The sequence below is a fragment of the Apodemus sylvaticus genome, chromosome X (assembly GCF_947179515.1).
Source record: "Apodemus sylvaticus chromosome X, mApoSyl1.1, whole genome shotgun sequence".
Taxonomy (NCBI): domain Eukaryota; kingdom Metazoa; phylum Chordata; class Mammalia; order Rodentia; family Muridae; genus Apodemus; species Apodemus sylvaticus.
Window position 1 is genome coordinate 133,982,510 of NC_067495.1, and position 16,118 is coordinate 133,998,627.

The window sequence follows — 16,118 nt, forward strand, 5'->3', positions numbered from 1 at the left end:
CAAAGGAGACCATAGCATATGCTTCCTTCATAATCCCCATGTGAGTATTATAAAGAAACCCTAGGCTGCAATGAATTGCAAAGTAAATTATCTTCAATACACTTACGTGGCATTTTCAATTTGCCTTGCTATTTATAGTTTTCTTTTTGTGGATCTTATGCCATTTGTAGTGGGTCTTCCCTTTTCCATGGTTATCTTGTCTCTTCTCTGAGATTCAGAGACCTTGTGGGCAAGCAGAATTCTGGGCTTTCAGTTGGCTCTTGTTTTATAAAATGGCACTTGTGTGGTCCCAGGGTGTTCCTTTATTTTGCTCTTTCATGGGTATGCTGGGAATTGTGACATTTAAGAAGTGGCATTGCAAAATTGGACATGTCAGTTGGCAACAGGGCTCCTCCAGCCTTAAAGATTGCCAGGAACTCGAGATGGTTGAAGCTGCTCTGGACTTATTTCTGGCAAGAGTACACAGGGCAAAAAATACTCTGGACAGGTCAACATTGAATCACATCATATCATAGTACATGACGAGATGCTTTAATCTTGTGTTTAGACTCACTCAGGAGAAAGAGGGGCTTGGAGCCTGACAAAATTATCCTGAGAGAAACTTATAGCATATTAATTTATTAGTAGTAGGCAAGAATAAAATAACGTATAAAAATTCAAGAGGAAACCACCAAGACTCCACTCTTGGTTTTGATCAGGCTCTTGATTTTGGCCATGACTAGTGGCATTTAATTGCTAGAGTATGTTTTCAGTAATTTGGAAAATGTCTTGAGTCAAAAGAAGATAGAGTAAGACAGAAGGCTGACCACAAGTCACTCTTGGAGGAGGAGGAGGAGCTCTTGAGATAATACATGGGCCAAATGGGTTACTGAATTTGCTTTTTGACTCTTGGGTTTCACCCATTTGAATTCAGAAGTGTGATCCTCTCAGTGGCAGTTGAGAGACAGAGCCTAGAGAGATATTACAGCATGAGAATTCTCACAAATTAGATTCCATTGTGTTTTTTTGTTTGTTTGTTTGTTTTTTGGATTTGGGTTTTTGAGCCAGGGTTTCTCTGTATAGCCCTGACTGTCCTGGAACTCACTCTGTAGACCAGGCTGACCTCAAACTCAGAAATCCACCTGCCTCTGCCTCCCAAGTGCTGGGATTAAAGGCTTGTACCACCACTGACTACCAGGCGCCATTGTGGTCTTACACTCAGTCTTTCTTGACTTGAAAAGCTCGATCCTATTAAAGTGTGTTTGCTGTTGCTGTTTCAGAAGAGTGTACTGTGGAGGACTGGATGAAGTGCTGCTCTTTACTGTATTTTCCTATTCACCCAGAATCTCAACTGCAGGGAGCTTCTTGCCTGTATCCCTTCCTGTGCAACCAGGAAGCCCCATCTTTCCTGTCCTAGAATATCCCTTCTGTATAGTATTTCCTTTCTGTCCCCATTGCCAGCACCTCTTATTCATTTAGTCCTATAATAATCTGGTCAAACTCAGGACCCTTCAAGGCCTGTAGGCTCTTCCTCTGATGGTAGCTCCCCTTATCTCTGCCTATATCACTCAGGCCATACTCTTCCCGTGCACCCATTGAGAAGTAAGCCCTGTGTGCTCTGACTGTCCTGCCTGTAGTCTTGGTTGCATTACTTCTTACCACTCTGCTTCTAACAGCCTTCTCCCAACCAGACTTGTTCCTGCTTCTTGAGTGGGCCTCATATTCCTCTCAAAACTTGACCCACATTTCGCTTTTTCTTGAATGGCTTCTCCGCATTCTTTGCCCAGTACATTCTTCACTATTCAGGACGAAGTCATGGCATAGATGCTGTGATCTCTATCAAGTGTTTTCTTGGTCCCTATCTTGACACAATTTCTGCCAATGATAAACAATGTTAACATTATGTATCTTATGTCATGCTCTGCCTTCTACGGAAATAATTTGTATGTTTATCCAGGTAACAGTTCACAGTGAGGATTATACTTTATTTTTACTGTCTAGAAAATCAGTTTGGACCACATACTAGTAGGATATTTGTTTAACAAGTAGTTTTCATATAAGAGAGGAGAATGGATGGGGTAGTGTAATCATGGCTAGATCCCAGTAAGAAGATAGAATGTATCTGTAAATTGCTAGAAGGCACCGATGAGTACATAAACTGATGTAAATGGCCTTGAGAAGATCACATGCTAGAGGGGACTGAAGAGATTTGATGCCTAACACTCAATAAAAAGTCATCCTCATCTGGCTAGCACAGGATAGGTGCCAAAGAGAATTGTTCACTGACTGCCCGCCAACTTCCCCAACAGTGTAAACAGTACAACTTTGTAAACAGTACAATGATTATCGAAGAGATTGTTATATATCATCCTGTTGATGTATAACAACATCAACTCAAATGCCAATGAACTTATGACTGTTTGGATATCTGCTAAGTAGCCATTAAGCTGTCTGAACCATTAACCCCGTTGTTACTGAGAAATTACTTTTACCTCATGGAAAAGGAGATTTTTAAAGTTTATATTTTATTTCTCTTTTATCATCACTTTTAATTAGTTCTTTGAGAATTTCATGGAATATATCTTGATCATATTCACCCCTCTCTCTCAAGTCCTCCCAGATACAACTCCCTTGTCCCTGTGTTATCTGTTTTTTTTTTAACCCACCAAGTAGAGTTTGTGTAACCCATAATACTCTTAGAGGTATGGTCTTCCACCCTTCCCCTTCTATGCTGGGATTTTGTCTGGCTATAGCCTGTGAAGATATTCTCCATGGTATCTTGATTACTGTGAATTCATATGAGAAAATGCTGTAGCTGGAAAACACCATTTCCTTTTCGTCATTCATGGCCCCTGGCTCTTAAAATCTTTTTTGTCTTCCACAAAGACCTATAAACCTTGGGAAAGGGGATGTGGTGTAGATGTCCCATTTAGGACGGAACATTCTTCAGTATTAGCCTGTATATTTGGGCCAGTTTGGGGGTTTCTCTGTTATTCATCATCTATTGCAAAAAGAAGATTCTCTGATGAGGATTGAGAGATGCAGTAATTCATGGCTATAATAATAATTCATTAGAAGTCAGTTTAATACTATGCCTATAGAGCAGAATAATAGTAGTATGTTCTCTCCTGTGGTCTAATGGTACCAGATGTGGGTTTTCTCTTGTGAAGTGGGACTTAAATATAATTATAAAGTAGTTGGTTACTCTCATAACATTTGTGCCACTCTTGCCCACTAGGCCAATCTTAGCAGTCCAGTTGTAGCTTGCATGGTTCATAGGTGGGTAAGACAATGATTACTCCTCCCTTCTGGTAGTGTGCATAGTACCTTCCAGCACTGTGAAAGCTACCTGGTAGGGAGCACCAGCTTGATTTATCAATGTTCTAAGACTTCAGTATGTAGTATCTTCTGCAAGAGGGTGTTGCCATTAAGTTCTGTAAGGTAACCAGCAACATCATAAAAAAAAAACAAAAAACTGTAATTCTTTTAGTTTGGTGAAAGGTCTAATTTTGTGAGAGTTGATATTAGCATTTGGAGCCAATGTCCAAGCAGATGGCCCTCATGCTTCATAAGGACTCTTAGGAAAGCCAAGGTACATGGTTGGTGTTTGTCGCAAGTGGGATAAATGCGCAAGTAGGTTGAGCAGTCAGGTTACGCTGGCTTGTCATCATTGACTAGTGATCACAAAGTCGTTCTCTTATCTTTATATGTTCTCTTATATTTGAGGCAAAATAGATCCAAGTGTATTTGCCAACTTCATGAAGCCATATGTCCATAATCTGTATTTGCTTTACAAAATGAGCCAACACCTAAATGCACTGCCATAGTTGCTATAAAATTTATATCCCAGTGTCAAACTTGAAACTAGAATTGATGTCCTATGAGACAGCATTAGCTACACAAAGCTTATCTATCATTCACAGCATTGTTAAGAGGAGGCATTTAAAAATACACAGACCCTACTGAAAAGAGTGCCTCACTAAAATCTAAAGTTTAAGATTCGTAAAGGTTAATTATCTAATAAAGTAAGAACATTTCCCCTAGGTGAACGGTGTACATTGATTTTAAGGGTGTGGTATTGTTGTAACTACTCAGTCTGTTATAATTTTATCATCCTGAACAAGGAAATATCCAGGAAGGTGGGGAAGAGAGCACAATGTCACATATCTTATTTTCCTAGGCTTGCTTTTTTAAAAAAAAAAAAAAACTAAATATCCTGTATTTTAGTCTTATGCCAGTTTCTAGATAAGCAAGAATAAGTAAGCAGAAATTTCAGTTATCTTTTTGAGAAACCTTTCCTTGAAAGTTTGAAGGCAAAAGTAATTGGGAAACTCATTTTCCCATCTACATCACAGTTGCCTGCCCCATGCTTCACGAATAGCCTGGAGCTTACATGCTCAGACAAGAGAGTGGTTGCTAAGTATCTAGTCCAGGGCCTGTCCCTCAGTGAAAGTCTGCCCACTTTCCTGGAGTTCATAACCAAAGCCACTTTTTAGATTCTTGATGAAACTGCTTTGGAGGATTAATTGACACATTTGGCTTGTCGTAATGTATTCCTTTTGAGCACTTCCTGGGAGCTCAGTTGATTCAGAATGAGGCCACTAACACAGAGCAGAAGAAAGAATGAGAAAAACAAACAAACAAGAAGTCACTTTGATGGCTGCTTTTAGAAGATCTGTAGAACTGAAGGACCGTCAGATTGAGGGAGAGTAGCAGAGGGAGGATGGAGCAAGCTGCGTCCAGTTAGAACTGTGTGCTTAGAGACTTTATTCTTAGAGTGGCTTGCAGTGAAGACTTGACGTGGGGGGAGGAACAGCTGGGAGTGGCTTTGGACAGAGAGGTACAGGGGACAGCAAGGAAGCCAGTGAGGTTGTAGCCAGGGCATAGGAAAGGTCCTAGATAGGCTTTGAGGCTTTTCTTAGAACCTGTTCACAATCACCTGTGTCCAGCCATGGAGTTGCATGGAGCTACTATATGTATGATGGTTGATATCTTGATTCGTGTTTCTATCATTGTCTGTAGCAGCAAAAATTGTAAGGCAGACTGTCCCTATTGTAAATGTAGCAAAGGCGGTGCATATGTAAGATCTATACCATTCTGTACTGTTTGATGCTGGGGTTAGAGTGCCTAGAGTTGCCCCATGTTTCAGTGATCTGCTATTTGCTGGTATATATCCAGGAAGACATTAAATGTCTATAATGCTCTTAAGGCTGCTCATTGTAGTGTTTTCCTTTAATTGCACTGGTAGCAAAAGTCCATCTCCTATTGTTACTTTCATCATTAGCAGGATAAATATGCATTATTTATAGGACCAAAGGCAAGCTCCTGTGGCATATAAAGTAAATTAATAAGGTTGGCTCAGCATTAAGCTATGTCAGTGCTGAGTCCAATTTTATTCCGGTCCAGGGATGACTTTCTATGTGGCCTTTCTGGCTCTGAAGCTAATTTGGATGCTGAGTAGCCCCACAGGTATTTATATGTAGCGTTTGGTATTTTTACTGGGTCCTATTCTTCTCCCTTGGATCACCTAAAATGGTTAAGAATTTTCTAGTGGGATTAAGGTTGTGATCTCAGGGGAGGGGTGGGACATCTGCTCTTGGTTATTTTTGTGTGCGCTGCTTCCCCTTAAATGTATGTTCACAAATGAGCCAAAGTGTTATCATCTGGGCTTGAGAGAAGACGGGTCTGGGTGCTGCTCCTGAACTTGGCCTCTGAGCCATGGCTTCTCAAAGACACTCAGGTAAAAACTCCCTGTTGTTTCTCTTACCTAGAGGACAGTTATTTCAGGCCAATGAATCTGTCATTGGTCTAAAAGATAATTTTGGATTGAATGATTTTAGTGCTGTGTAAATGGTAAGTGAATCCTTGCTGCTGTCTCTTTTGTTCTTGTTCTATTTTAAAGATGAAAGTGCTCTTCCTTAAGTAAACTTAGATGCTCGATTTATTCATTAGTATTGTTTTATATTTTATTTTACATTTCAGGATGTCTTGTGAAACCAAATTATGATATGATATATGAGGGAACAAGTTTGATTTTGTTGTTTGGTCCTGGTTGTTAGGAATGTTTTGGGTCATCCATCTCCACAGTACTTGAAGTCTAACTTAAGGCATTTAGGGAAAGGGAAATTGAGTATGGAGGAGAGGGAAGGAGGATTATATTTGTAACTAAAAACATCATAAATGACTTAATACATCTTCTCTTTTTCCAAACAATATTCTTAAATTTTCTAAAGAATCAGTTACAGGTCTCTTTGTCATAGAAAACATGGTATTTGTTATTCTTAGCTGAAGATGTTTCCTATCCCTTAAAGTCCACGAGTGAGGGTTTCCTCGTGTTTTATAGCCTGGCATTAGGGAGCCTTTTGGCCCTAAACAAGATGCTTGTGAAATAGGGGCTAGAGGATGGAAGCCCAATTCTGTTAAATTATTCCACTGTCTGTGTCACTCCCTAATGCCAAGAATGTCACTGTTGCTCTGCTGCCCTCTGCCCAAGTAACAGCTCCCCTGCTTGGAGCTGGCGAAGCTAGTTGGACAGAAACCAAGCACTTGCTCCTGTCTCCCAACTTTCAGGTTATGGGACAAAGTTACTACTTTATTTTTTTTTGAAGTTTTATGTTTGAAATTTGTGACTGCCTGTTGATATTTTTGACAATGGCAATAGTTTTTGAAGACATTCCTTTTTCAGTATTTTCAAGCACATATACAGCAGTGGAGTTCCCCAACTTTATTAAGTAATACACAGTTTCTATGTGTTGAAAAGCTGTTAGATGATTTTTCTGTAACCCTCAGAGTTTGTTTTATAAACATGGATTGGTACCACATGTCTGAGGTGGTGATTGTCTGCCAACCCATCAGCTGGACCGGTTTCCCTAATGGGCCTTGACTCCACATCAACTGGTAGATAGATTAGTTACAATTGGATTACCCAAAAGTATTACCTAAACTCTTAGGTGGTAACAACAAAATAATAATAATAATAATAATAATAATAATAATAATAATAATAAAGCAATGATAATAAATAAAATAGTACCAAAACTGTTAGAACAATTGTTTATACTTACCTTACGATTTTACAAATAAGAACTAACAGTTTGCATTGTGGTAAGTTCATTGACCCATAGAAGCAGAGAGTAACTACTCTGATAGAGGAGAGAGAAGCCCTCACAGAAGTTGTTCTGGAATGGGCTTCTGCTGAGCAACAGGAAGGCTCAGATCTTTGGATTTGGACTCATTTTTTGTGGCTATCCACACAAGCAGGACATTTTAAGGATAAAGGTGTATACTTTCAACATTAAACATTTTTTTTTGTCTGAAAAAAACCATCAATTTAATTCCTGTTACTCTTTGGCTTTTCAAGTCAAGGTCCATGAATAGGGTGTATAGAGAATGTCGATTATTTTTTTATTATTATTATCCTACAGTTACTAGTTCTCTTTACAAGCCAACAAACTGCCTCATATACCTGCCAGCCACCCCCCATTAATGTTTTTTCGAGACAGGGTTTCTCTATATAGTCCTGGCTGTCCTGGAACTCACTCTGTTGCCCAGGCTGGCCTGGGATTCACAGATCCACCTGCCTCTGCCTGCCAAGTGCCCATTGCCCCTCCCTCCTTTTAATACTAAAAATGGAAATTGAGAGTTGAGGGAAGAGGAGAAGAATTGAAGAGAAGTAAAATCCCAGAGTGGTAGTAGGTCACAGCTTTGTCTGATGGAAGAATAAACGCAGATATGTTTCATTTAATAATCACATATCCAGCCCTTCTTACACCAGACATGAACTAAAATGGTGTTTTCTGTACATCAGTGACCCAAAAGAGCTTTTAATTTTTTTAACCAAATGTGGCATTCTAGAGACGTTGCCAGTAACATTGAATCATTGTGTTCATGTTATATTTTTAAGCAACAACAATAATAATAAACTCTTGCTGAATTGTCTACAAAATTTGATGAGAGACTGCTTTTCAGCTATGACTCATAAGTTCCATCTCCCTGAGACTGCTTAAGTGTTTATTCCCAAATGTCTGACAACACCTCCAGGTGTGTGTTAGCATGTCTGCCACACAAGTGTCCTATTCATCAGCTGCGGCTTCCTTCTATTTGTTGAGTGTCCTGGGGAGTGCACCATGTCCTTCTCTCTGGAAGCTAACAGTCATTGCTACAGCACCAACGTGCTGCACTGAGCACTGAACTGGCTTTTGTTTTCCCTCTGGGTGGTGTTCAGTGTTTGCTCGGGCAGAGCAGTCAGCAAAGCACACAGAGAAAGAAAGGAGCCTAGATAGAGCACCACCCACATTCTCCTGAAATGTTTGAGGGACAAATGAACATTAGCAAGAAAGACATTAGAAAGTATATGAAACCCCAAGTGCTTAAGTTAGTGAATAGGCAGTTGTTCTTTGTTTCTAAGTATTAGGTGGATAGGTGTATGATTCAATGTGAAGTTAGGTCATTTTTCTCTTGTGTGTATACACATCTGTGTGAGGCTGTGTGTGTGTGTGTGTGTGTGTGTGTGTGTGTGTGTGTACATCTCTGTGTGTACATGTGTGTGTGTCCCCATACATGCATATGTGTGCTTGTAGAAAGGCCAGTAGTCAGTGTTGGGTGTTTTCAGTTGTTTATTTTTGGAGGCAGGGTCTCTCACTGAACCTGGAGCCAATCAGTTCGGGTAGGCTAGCTGGCTAGGACAGGCTTCAGGGGTTATCCTGTCCCTGCTTCCTCAGGCACACACCAGTCCACCTGCCATCTTCTGTGGGTGCTGGGGAGCCAAAGTCAGGTTGTCATGTTCACATAAGCATTTAACTGATAGATCCACTCCCCCCCCCTCAGCCTCTTAAGTTCTTTTGTTGAGATACTGACATTTCTGTAGGCACCTCTTGGCATGTTGGATATAAATCAAATTTTCCTTCTTTCTCTTTTTAAAAGAGGAAGCATGCTTATTAAATTAAGATTGATGTGTCTTTTGAAGCAGGCATAGAAAGAAAATCAGGCTGACACCTTAGAATGGATAGGTAGCATTTGACCACCTAGCTAGATTTCTAACTGTATTAAGCTAAGCATCCAGAATTGCTTTCCTTAAACATATTTGTACCAAAGATATCTTAGAAAAATCAGATGACAATTCACATGACTGTTTAGATTTGGAGACCTTAGGATAATGGGATGTATGTTTTTAAACTCAGGACATAGTATCAAGTTCATTTACCCATAAATGTAGAAAAGATTTTGGTTCATGAAAGAGAAAAAAAATATCTCCCAAAAGGAAAGTCAATATTGCCTAGAAATAGAGGCTCAGCTCATTGGATCAGAATCCATTCTGAATGCCTGTCCACACCCATTCTGAATGCCTGTCCACACACACACACACACACACACACACACACACACACACACACACACACGGAAGCTGCAGAAGGTCAACGGTGGTGACCTTTCCCCATCCGCCTGCCAGCAGGGCACAGTGAATAATTTCTATATATAAGGTCCTGAACTAGGTCCCTGGACTCCATGTACAAATGAAGGCCACACTGAGATTAAAATTTGTCAGAGAAGCTACCCTAGGATCCTGTGTTTCCAGAAGAAGCAATAAGGGAAGCAGCCTTGTCATTGCGTGTAGCAATATTTTCATTTAATGATAGACGACCTTTCCAAGTTAAAACCACTGTAGGTCAAAGCAAATGTGTCTAGAAGTTTGTAGGGTGTAAAAGGTTGAACATTTCATGTATTTAAACATTGCTAAGGGAATAAATTTATTTCTTAAGAAGTAAACGCTGAAGAGCATGAGACTCCACAAGGATTTCGAATGAAAGCAAGGGGTACACTGCCAGCTTCTTGCCTCCTGAAGTGTGGTTCCATCTTCCTTGGCACCCACCACTTAGGACATGCATTCTCCTTTAGGAACCTTTGTGCCAGCATTGTTGTTTTTCCTTAGCACCTGACATTAATTCCTGTGAATTTTTTTATCTTGCAAACATTACCCGTAGTTGATGTGAGGTTTTGGTGTTAGTGACTATCTGACCAGTAGGAATATATTACTTCAGCTTTGTAGTAAAGCATATGCTATAAGGCTTTGAAATAGTTTTGTACCAAATAATCATATAGTTAGGAAAAAATGAGAAGTTGGATAATTTGGTTGCCCAAAGTTTCACTTAAGACTTATTGCTGAATAAATAAAGTTAATGTATTTGACATTACTACATACTTTAAGTATTTCCAATTTGTTTGTGCATTAGAGGAGAAATCCAACATTCCTAGACATGCCTGTTTTATCTTGATTAATAGTTGTTTCCACACATAGAAATGAATTGAGTCAACTGTTAAAAAATCAGTCTTAAAATAGTCCCTTTGACATCCATCTTCTCCAGCCGCATACAGAATCTGGCTTTAAATAATATTGTGGTGGGGAATCTGAGGTGATCCTGATTTCTCCTGCTTTTAAAATAGAAAAATATAGCAGGTGGCGGTGGTAGCACACACCCTCAATCCCAGCACTCTGGAGACAGAGGCAGATGGATCTCTGTAAGTTTGAGGCCAGCCTGGTCTACAGAGCAAGTTCCAAGGCAGGCAAGGTTATGAATCCATCCTGTCTCAACAACAACAACAACAAACAAAGAAACTAAAAAGATGTGCTGCCCAACACTAAAACGTAAAAGCACTGAGATTTGAGGACTTTTTCTTTTTTAATAGTACCATTAACTTGGAATTGGCTCATTTAATGTCTCTCTGGTGTGCTTTAGGAACCTGTGTTAAAGGAATGAACTGGAGGTGTGTGTTTTCATTGATAAATATTTCTAATACCCTTTTGTATAGGCATGTCCAGCCTGCAATCTGCAGACTACATGCATCCCAGGATAGCTATACGTGTGACTCTGCACATTTGTACTTCACAGCATTATGTCACATGGAACTTTGCTCCTAGGTTTGGCAGGTATTTGTCTGGTATTCTGAACCATAGTGTAACTTGCCTTCTCTTCAAAACCTCTAGATACCAGCTCATGTAAAAATGTCAACATTTAGGAGGTCAAAGTAGAAGGTTTACTACAACAAGTTCACCATCAGTCTTAGCTACAGCGTTAAACTTTGTCTAAAAAAAAAGTCAAGACAAAACCACTAGATACCTATAAATGAAATTTGCTGTGATTTCTAGCATTTGATTTCCTTTTGTGTGACGCCAGCACCTATTTTAACCATAAAGGAAGGGCTCAGCAATATTACAAGGTAGGACTACTTTTAGATGTGAATCAGTCCAGTTCTTAAAATAGAGAAATATTTAGAATCCATTACAGCTTTTCTAGACATTGAGAAACAGACAGCTCAGTAAGAGAGAAAGATTGCTTTTCTAATATGGACGATAGGATTGCTGCACTGCGCAAATTCTATTTCCTTGCCATTGGCACTTAGAGCCACTGATCATTTGAGTTCCTTTACTTATTACTCTTTCGTTTTATTTCGTTTATGGCTTAAAAGATTAAAGGATTGGGGATCCTGCCCTTTTATCCTCAGTCTTTTAAAACTTAACAAAGAAAAAAAAAATCATGAAGTGTCAGTTTGATACCATTGCAAAGGCTAGCTTTGAATTCCCTCTATAGAGCAGATAGGCCTTGTACCTGGGATCCTTCTGTATAATTCCCCTGAGGAGCAGGGATTACAGGACTACCACTGGGCTAACCTGGCATCTACCTGGCATCTAAAGAATCAGTTGGGCTTTCAAATGAGGTCTTAGAAAGAAAGCCTATCTTTGTTGATGTGAACAACCAACTGTTGCACAATTTCCACGTGGCAGAAGCAAACAAGTGGGAGAGAACAGTTTGAACAGATGGAAGGGGATTTCCCACAGGTCATCATGGCCACAGGTCCTTGGGCCTGTAGGCCACAAGAAGTTGGAACAGAAGCCGGGCAGTGGTGGCACACACCTGTAATCCCAGCACTCTGGGAGTCAGAGGCAGGCGGATTTCTGAGTTCGAGGCCAGCCTGGTCTTCAGAGTGAGTTCCAGGACAGCCAGGGCTACACAGAGAAACCATGTCTCGGAAAACCAAATCCAAAAAAAAAAAAAAAAAAAAAAAAAAAGTTGGAGAAGAACCCAAGCATGTTCCCTGTTGACTTGACAGTGACACAGCTGTGCCAAGCAAAGATCGTTGTACAAAAATGTCACTCATGTACCCTGTGTCAATTCCCTGACTGAGGGGCCTGGGCCGTGGATGTGTCTGTGACATTGTGTGTGTCCCAGGGCCTTGCTTTCCCTTGTGGAGAGAGACTGGTATACGAGACTGACAGTCCAAGCGAGAGTTCACCAGCCTCAGCCCAAACGCGTTCCCAGACAAAGGGTGTGGTTTCCTTAGCTCACTCTGCTATTTGGTTGCCTATGGCAGCAGAATCCAAACAACTTGGACATGTGGTTGCATTTAAAAAAAAAAACCTGGGAATAGAACCCAAAGCAGGAGTTTGGGGCCATTCAGTTGGTGGAAGAGCTGCGGTGAGTACAGGCAACTGCTCATTTCTTTCCCTCTTCTTTCTCTAAATTACTTGCAGGGTGAATAGTTTCAGTTCAAATGGTTTCAGTTCTTGTGTCTCTAACACAAATTAAATAATTGCTGTCTATTTACTTATGCAAATTCCTTTTCTAATGGGAGAAGAAAAATTAGCATATGTGTAAAGAAATTGGGAACTAATAGAAACCCCCGTCCTGGTGGCAGGATTCTCTAGAAAAATGGCTTAGCAAAGGGACTGGCAGCAGAAGACCGTAGCGGGGCTGTGGGATTCTTAAGCTTGTTACTGATGGTTGTCTAGGGCCACAGCTGAGGTGCTGGTGGGGAGCGACGGGAGTTTGTTCATATGAACGGAATGGAAGGAGGAGGTTCTTGGAATGATTAGTTTAGCCCTTTGCAAAAGTCAGTTTTCCAGATTATACTTAAAACTTTTTGCTGTTTAGAACAGCAGATATGCCAAAAAGGCAATAGTTGCACGGCTAGGCTACCCTCACTGTCTGGACCTAAGAGGGATTTGATTTTAATGTGTCACAAAACTGTACTTCACTGTGACGAATCATCCATAATTGCAAAATGAGCCCGTGCCAGGCGGAATGCCTGTTGCCCAGACCTCAACCACCAGGAAAATATCGGGGACAAAACTCTCTGGGATCTTTTCAAGGACTGAACTTGCTTCTGTCAGTTTCAAGTCCAATTAAGGATTTGAAACAAGTTCGTGAGGGCTGCATGTGTGCCTGGGGTTAATGACTTAGCTCTTAAGTTTCTGTTGGGATTAATAGAACTGTATAGAGAGCAGGGAAGTGAGACCACTCGAAAATATTTGCTCCTACCCTAAAAGGTGACAGAATATGGGGTCAAAGCTGGCAGGGAGGCTTCTGGCTGGCTGTGTGGTGGGCAGCCATGGGAGCAGTGGTTCCAGGCCCTGCTGTGCCCCATTCTTTTGAACCATCTGTGCTAACCCAGTAGGACTTTGCGCAGACCAGTGCTGTGATGTATACAGTACCCCCGCCTTGCCCCATAGGCTTCCTTTTCTCCTGCTCCCCCTTATCCTCCCATTCCCCATTCCATCCTTGGTTACTTTTCAACAATGGATGGATGGATGTCTCAGAATCCCCCTGTGTGGTGACCTTAGCCAGCCTAAGGTCTGGCCCACTTGTCCCCCTCTGAGTCAGCACGGTGATTTCTGCCATGTCCCTCCATAGTTACTGGACCTTTATATGTGATACTTAGAGTTCAAGTCAGAGGCATTTTCTTCCTGGGCACCACAGTGAAGTATCTGTTGCTGTGACACTTGGTAATTCGCCAGGCTTAGAGGGAAGCTGGGCCCTGAGGACTCAGGCTTTTCCAGGCAGCGGTGTCCTGGGACGTCCAGGGCCTTCTACAGCAGAGCGCCCTTGTGTTTCCTGTACTCATTTGTTCTGCTTGCTTGCCCTACAGGTCCCTCCAGCTATAAGGTGGGCACCATGTCTGAGAAGTTCGACTGTCACTACTGCAGGGACCCCTTGCAGGGGAAGAAGTACGTGCAGAAGGATGGCCGTCACTGCTGCCTGAAGTGCTTTGACAAGTTCTGCGCCAACACCTGCGTGGAATGCCGCAAGCCCATAAGCGCCGATGCCAAGGTAAGTGTTGTTGCTGATGGGGCCACAGAGCAGGCTGGGTGGGCTTCAGGTGTTTTTCTGCAGCCTTGCCAGCAATGCTGCCATTTTGAATTCTCAACACAGCAGCCTTAAGTACTTGAGGTAGGTGCTTCTGATGTCCCTAGCTTAAAAAATCTATAATATGGGCCTTGGACTCGGTGGCCTGGTAAGGCACTGCCAGCTCTTTCATAGTATAGGTTGAATGGCCTTTAGCCGAAGTACTTAGCACTAGAAGTGTTTGATTTTGAATTTCTTATTTTATAATACTTCCACATATTTAATGAAGGGTACTAAAATGATACTTAAGACTAAACACAAAATCCATTTGCATTTCATATATACATAGCCTGAAGGTGATTTTATAGAGGGTTTTTATTTTTCCATATAAATATAATTATATTGTTCTCCCCTTTCCCTTTTCTCCCTCCAACTCCCTTCCGGCCTCCCCCAGCTCCTGTACGCTTTCTCTCAAGTTCATAGCCTCTGGCCTTCTTTTTTCTTTTATTGTCTGTGGAATGGCATTTGTGCACTGTAGCTGAATGGACTGGAAGGGTCTTATTTTCACCAGGGACACAGAATAAACTGTGGGTTGTGCTTTGACACTGTGACAGTGACCTAGCCCACAAGATCAGATGTGTCCCTTTCTCCTTGTGAGCTCTGTCTGTTAACCCTTAAACCGCTTGAGATTCCGGAGCCTTTTGGATTGCAGATTTGTGATGGGGGCTTTCCCCCCTGCTCTTATGTACTCTGGGAACTGTGAGGCTTTCGTCTTCACTACCGTACTACTCTTCCTGTTACTCCTAAAAGCACTCACCACAGGGCATCCCCGCATGGAGGGGCTGACATTGGCGTGAGTAGTTACCCGGCCCTGGAGAACCTGGTATCCGATGGTAAGGCTATTGCCACTGGCCCCAGTGCCCCTCCCTCACAGTGGCGACCCTGCTCTGCTTGATGTCCAGGAGGTGCATTATAAGAATCGCTACTGGCACGACACCTGCTTCCGCTGTGCCAAGTGCCTTCACCCCTTGGCCAGTGAGACCTTTGTGTCCAAGGAGGGCAAGATCCTGTGCAACAAGTGCGCCACTCGGGAGGACTCCCCCAGGTGCAAAGGGTGCTTCAAGGCCATTGTGGCAGGTACTGGCCCCTCCCACCCTGAGGGCAGACATGCTGTGTGCTTGCTTGTCATGGTGGGGCTAACTTTTGCTGTGAGCTGCTTTGAGATCTTAGCATATATATGTACACATATACATGCGTGTATATATGCGTACATGTATATGCTCACACACACGCACACACTCGGAGACTAACGAACACTGGAGAGAACAGGCTGTGGCAAGAGAATGAAGTGAAAAGTATGTAGCATTTCCTCCTTTGGGCGTAGTAAGTGATCCATGCATGCTTCTTCCTCAGGCATTTTTGGGGCTAGGCCGACCCCTAGTGAAACTATTAAGTCATTGCAATGGTGGAAGTGGGGAGTCGGGGGTTCAGGTACCTTTCCTAAATGGTCCTGTGACAGAACCCTGGGTTGGCATGACTGCAAGTAGCACTCATGTGGGAGGCCACTGACTGCAGGGCCTGCATCCCCTCACCTCTGGGGGTGGGCTGGGGAGCTGAGTGGATGCAGCTCCCTGCAGGGCCTGTCAGTGGGGCTATCAAATTGTTTCCTCCTGTAGGAGATCAGAATGTGGAGTACAAGGGCACCATCTGGCATAAAGACTGCTTCACCTGCAGCAACTGCAAGCAAGTCATTGGGACCGGAAGCTTCTTCCCGAAAGGGGAGGACTTCTACTGTGTGACTTGCCATGAGACCAAGTTTGCCAAGCATTGCGTGAAATGCAACAAGGTATGTTGTGGTAGTTTTGCATCAAGTGCTGTTTCCCTGGAGTTCGGCAGTTTGCAGAGCACTTGCACACACATTATCTCATTCCATCTTCATGATAGCCCTGTGACGTAGGAATTATTGTGCCCATTTTAGAGACGAGGAGCGGAGGCTTAGAAAGCAGTGCCACAGCGGATTGT

The 16,118-nt window shown here is 42.2% G+C and overlaps 1 protein-coding gene across 9 annotated transcripts in view; it reads left to right on the forward strand.

Annotated features, from left to right (window-relative positions):
* Positions 1 to 16,118, forward strand: part of Fhl1 (four and a half LIM domains 1) — a 59,737-nt gene that overhangs the window by 40,478 nt on the left and 3,141 nt on the right. For 8 of the 9 annotated variants that reach the window (XM_052171807.1, XM_052171804.1, XM_052171803.1 and 5 more), the window contains 3 exons: positions 13,900 to 14,081; positions 15,059 to 15,233; positions 15,773 to 15,942. In XM_052171807.1, the coding sequence (XP_052027767.1) occupies positions 13,926 to 14,081; positions 15,059 to 15,233; positions 15,773 to 15,942 (501 nt within the window). In that variant the 5' untranslated portion in view covers positions 13,900 to 13,925. Of the gene's footprint in view, positions 1 to 12,427; positions 12,450 to 13,899; positions 14,082 to 15,058; positions 15,234 to 15,772; positions 15,943 to 16,118 lie in introns of those variants that run through there. The other variant, XM_052171808.1, reaches the window with a different exon arrangement.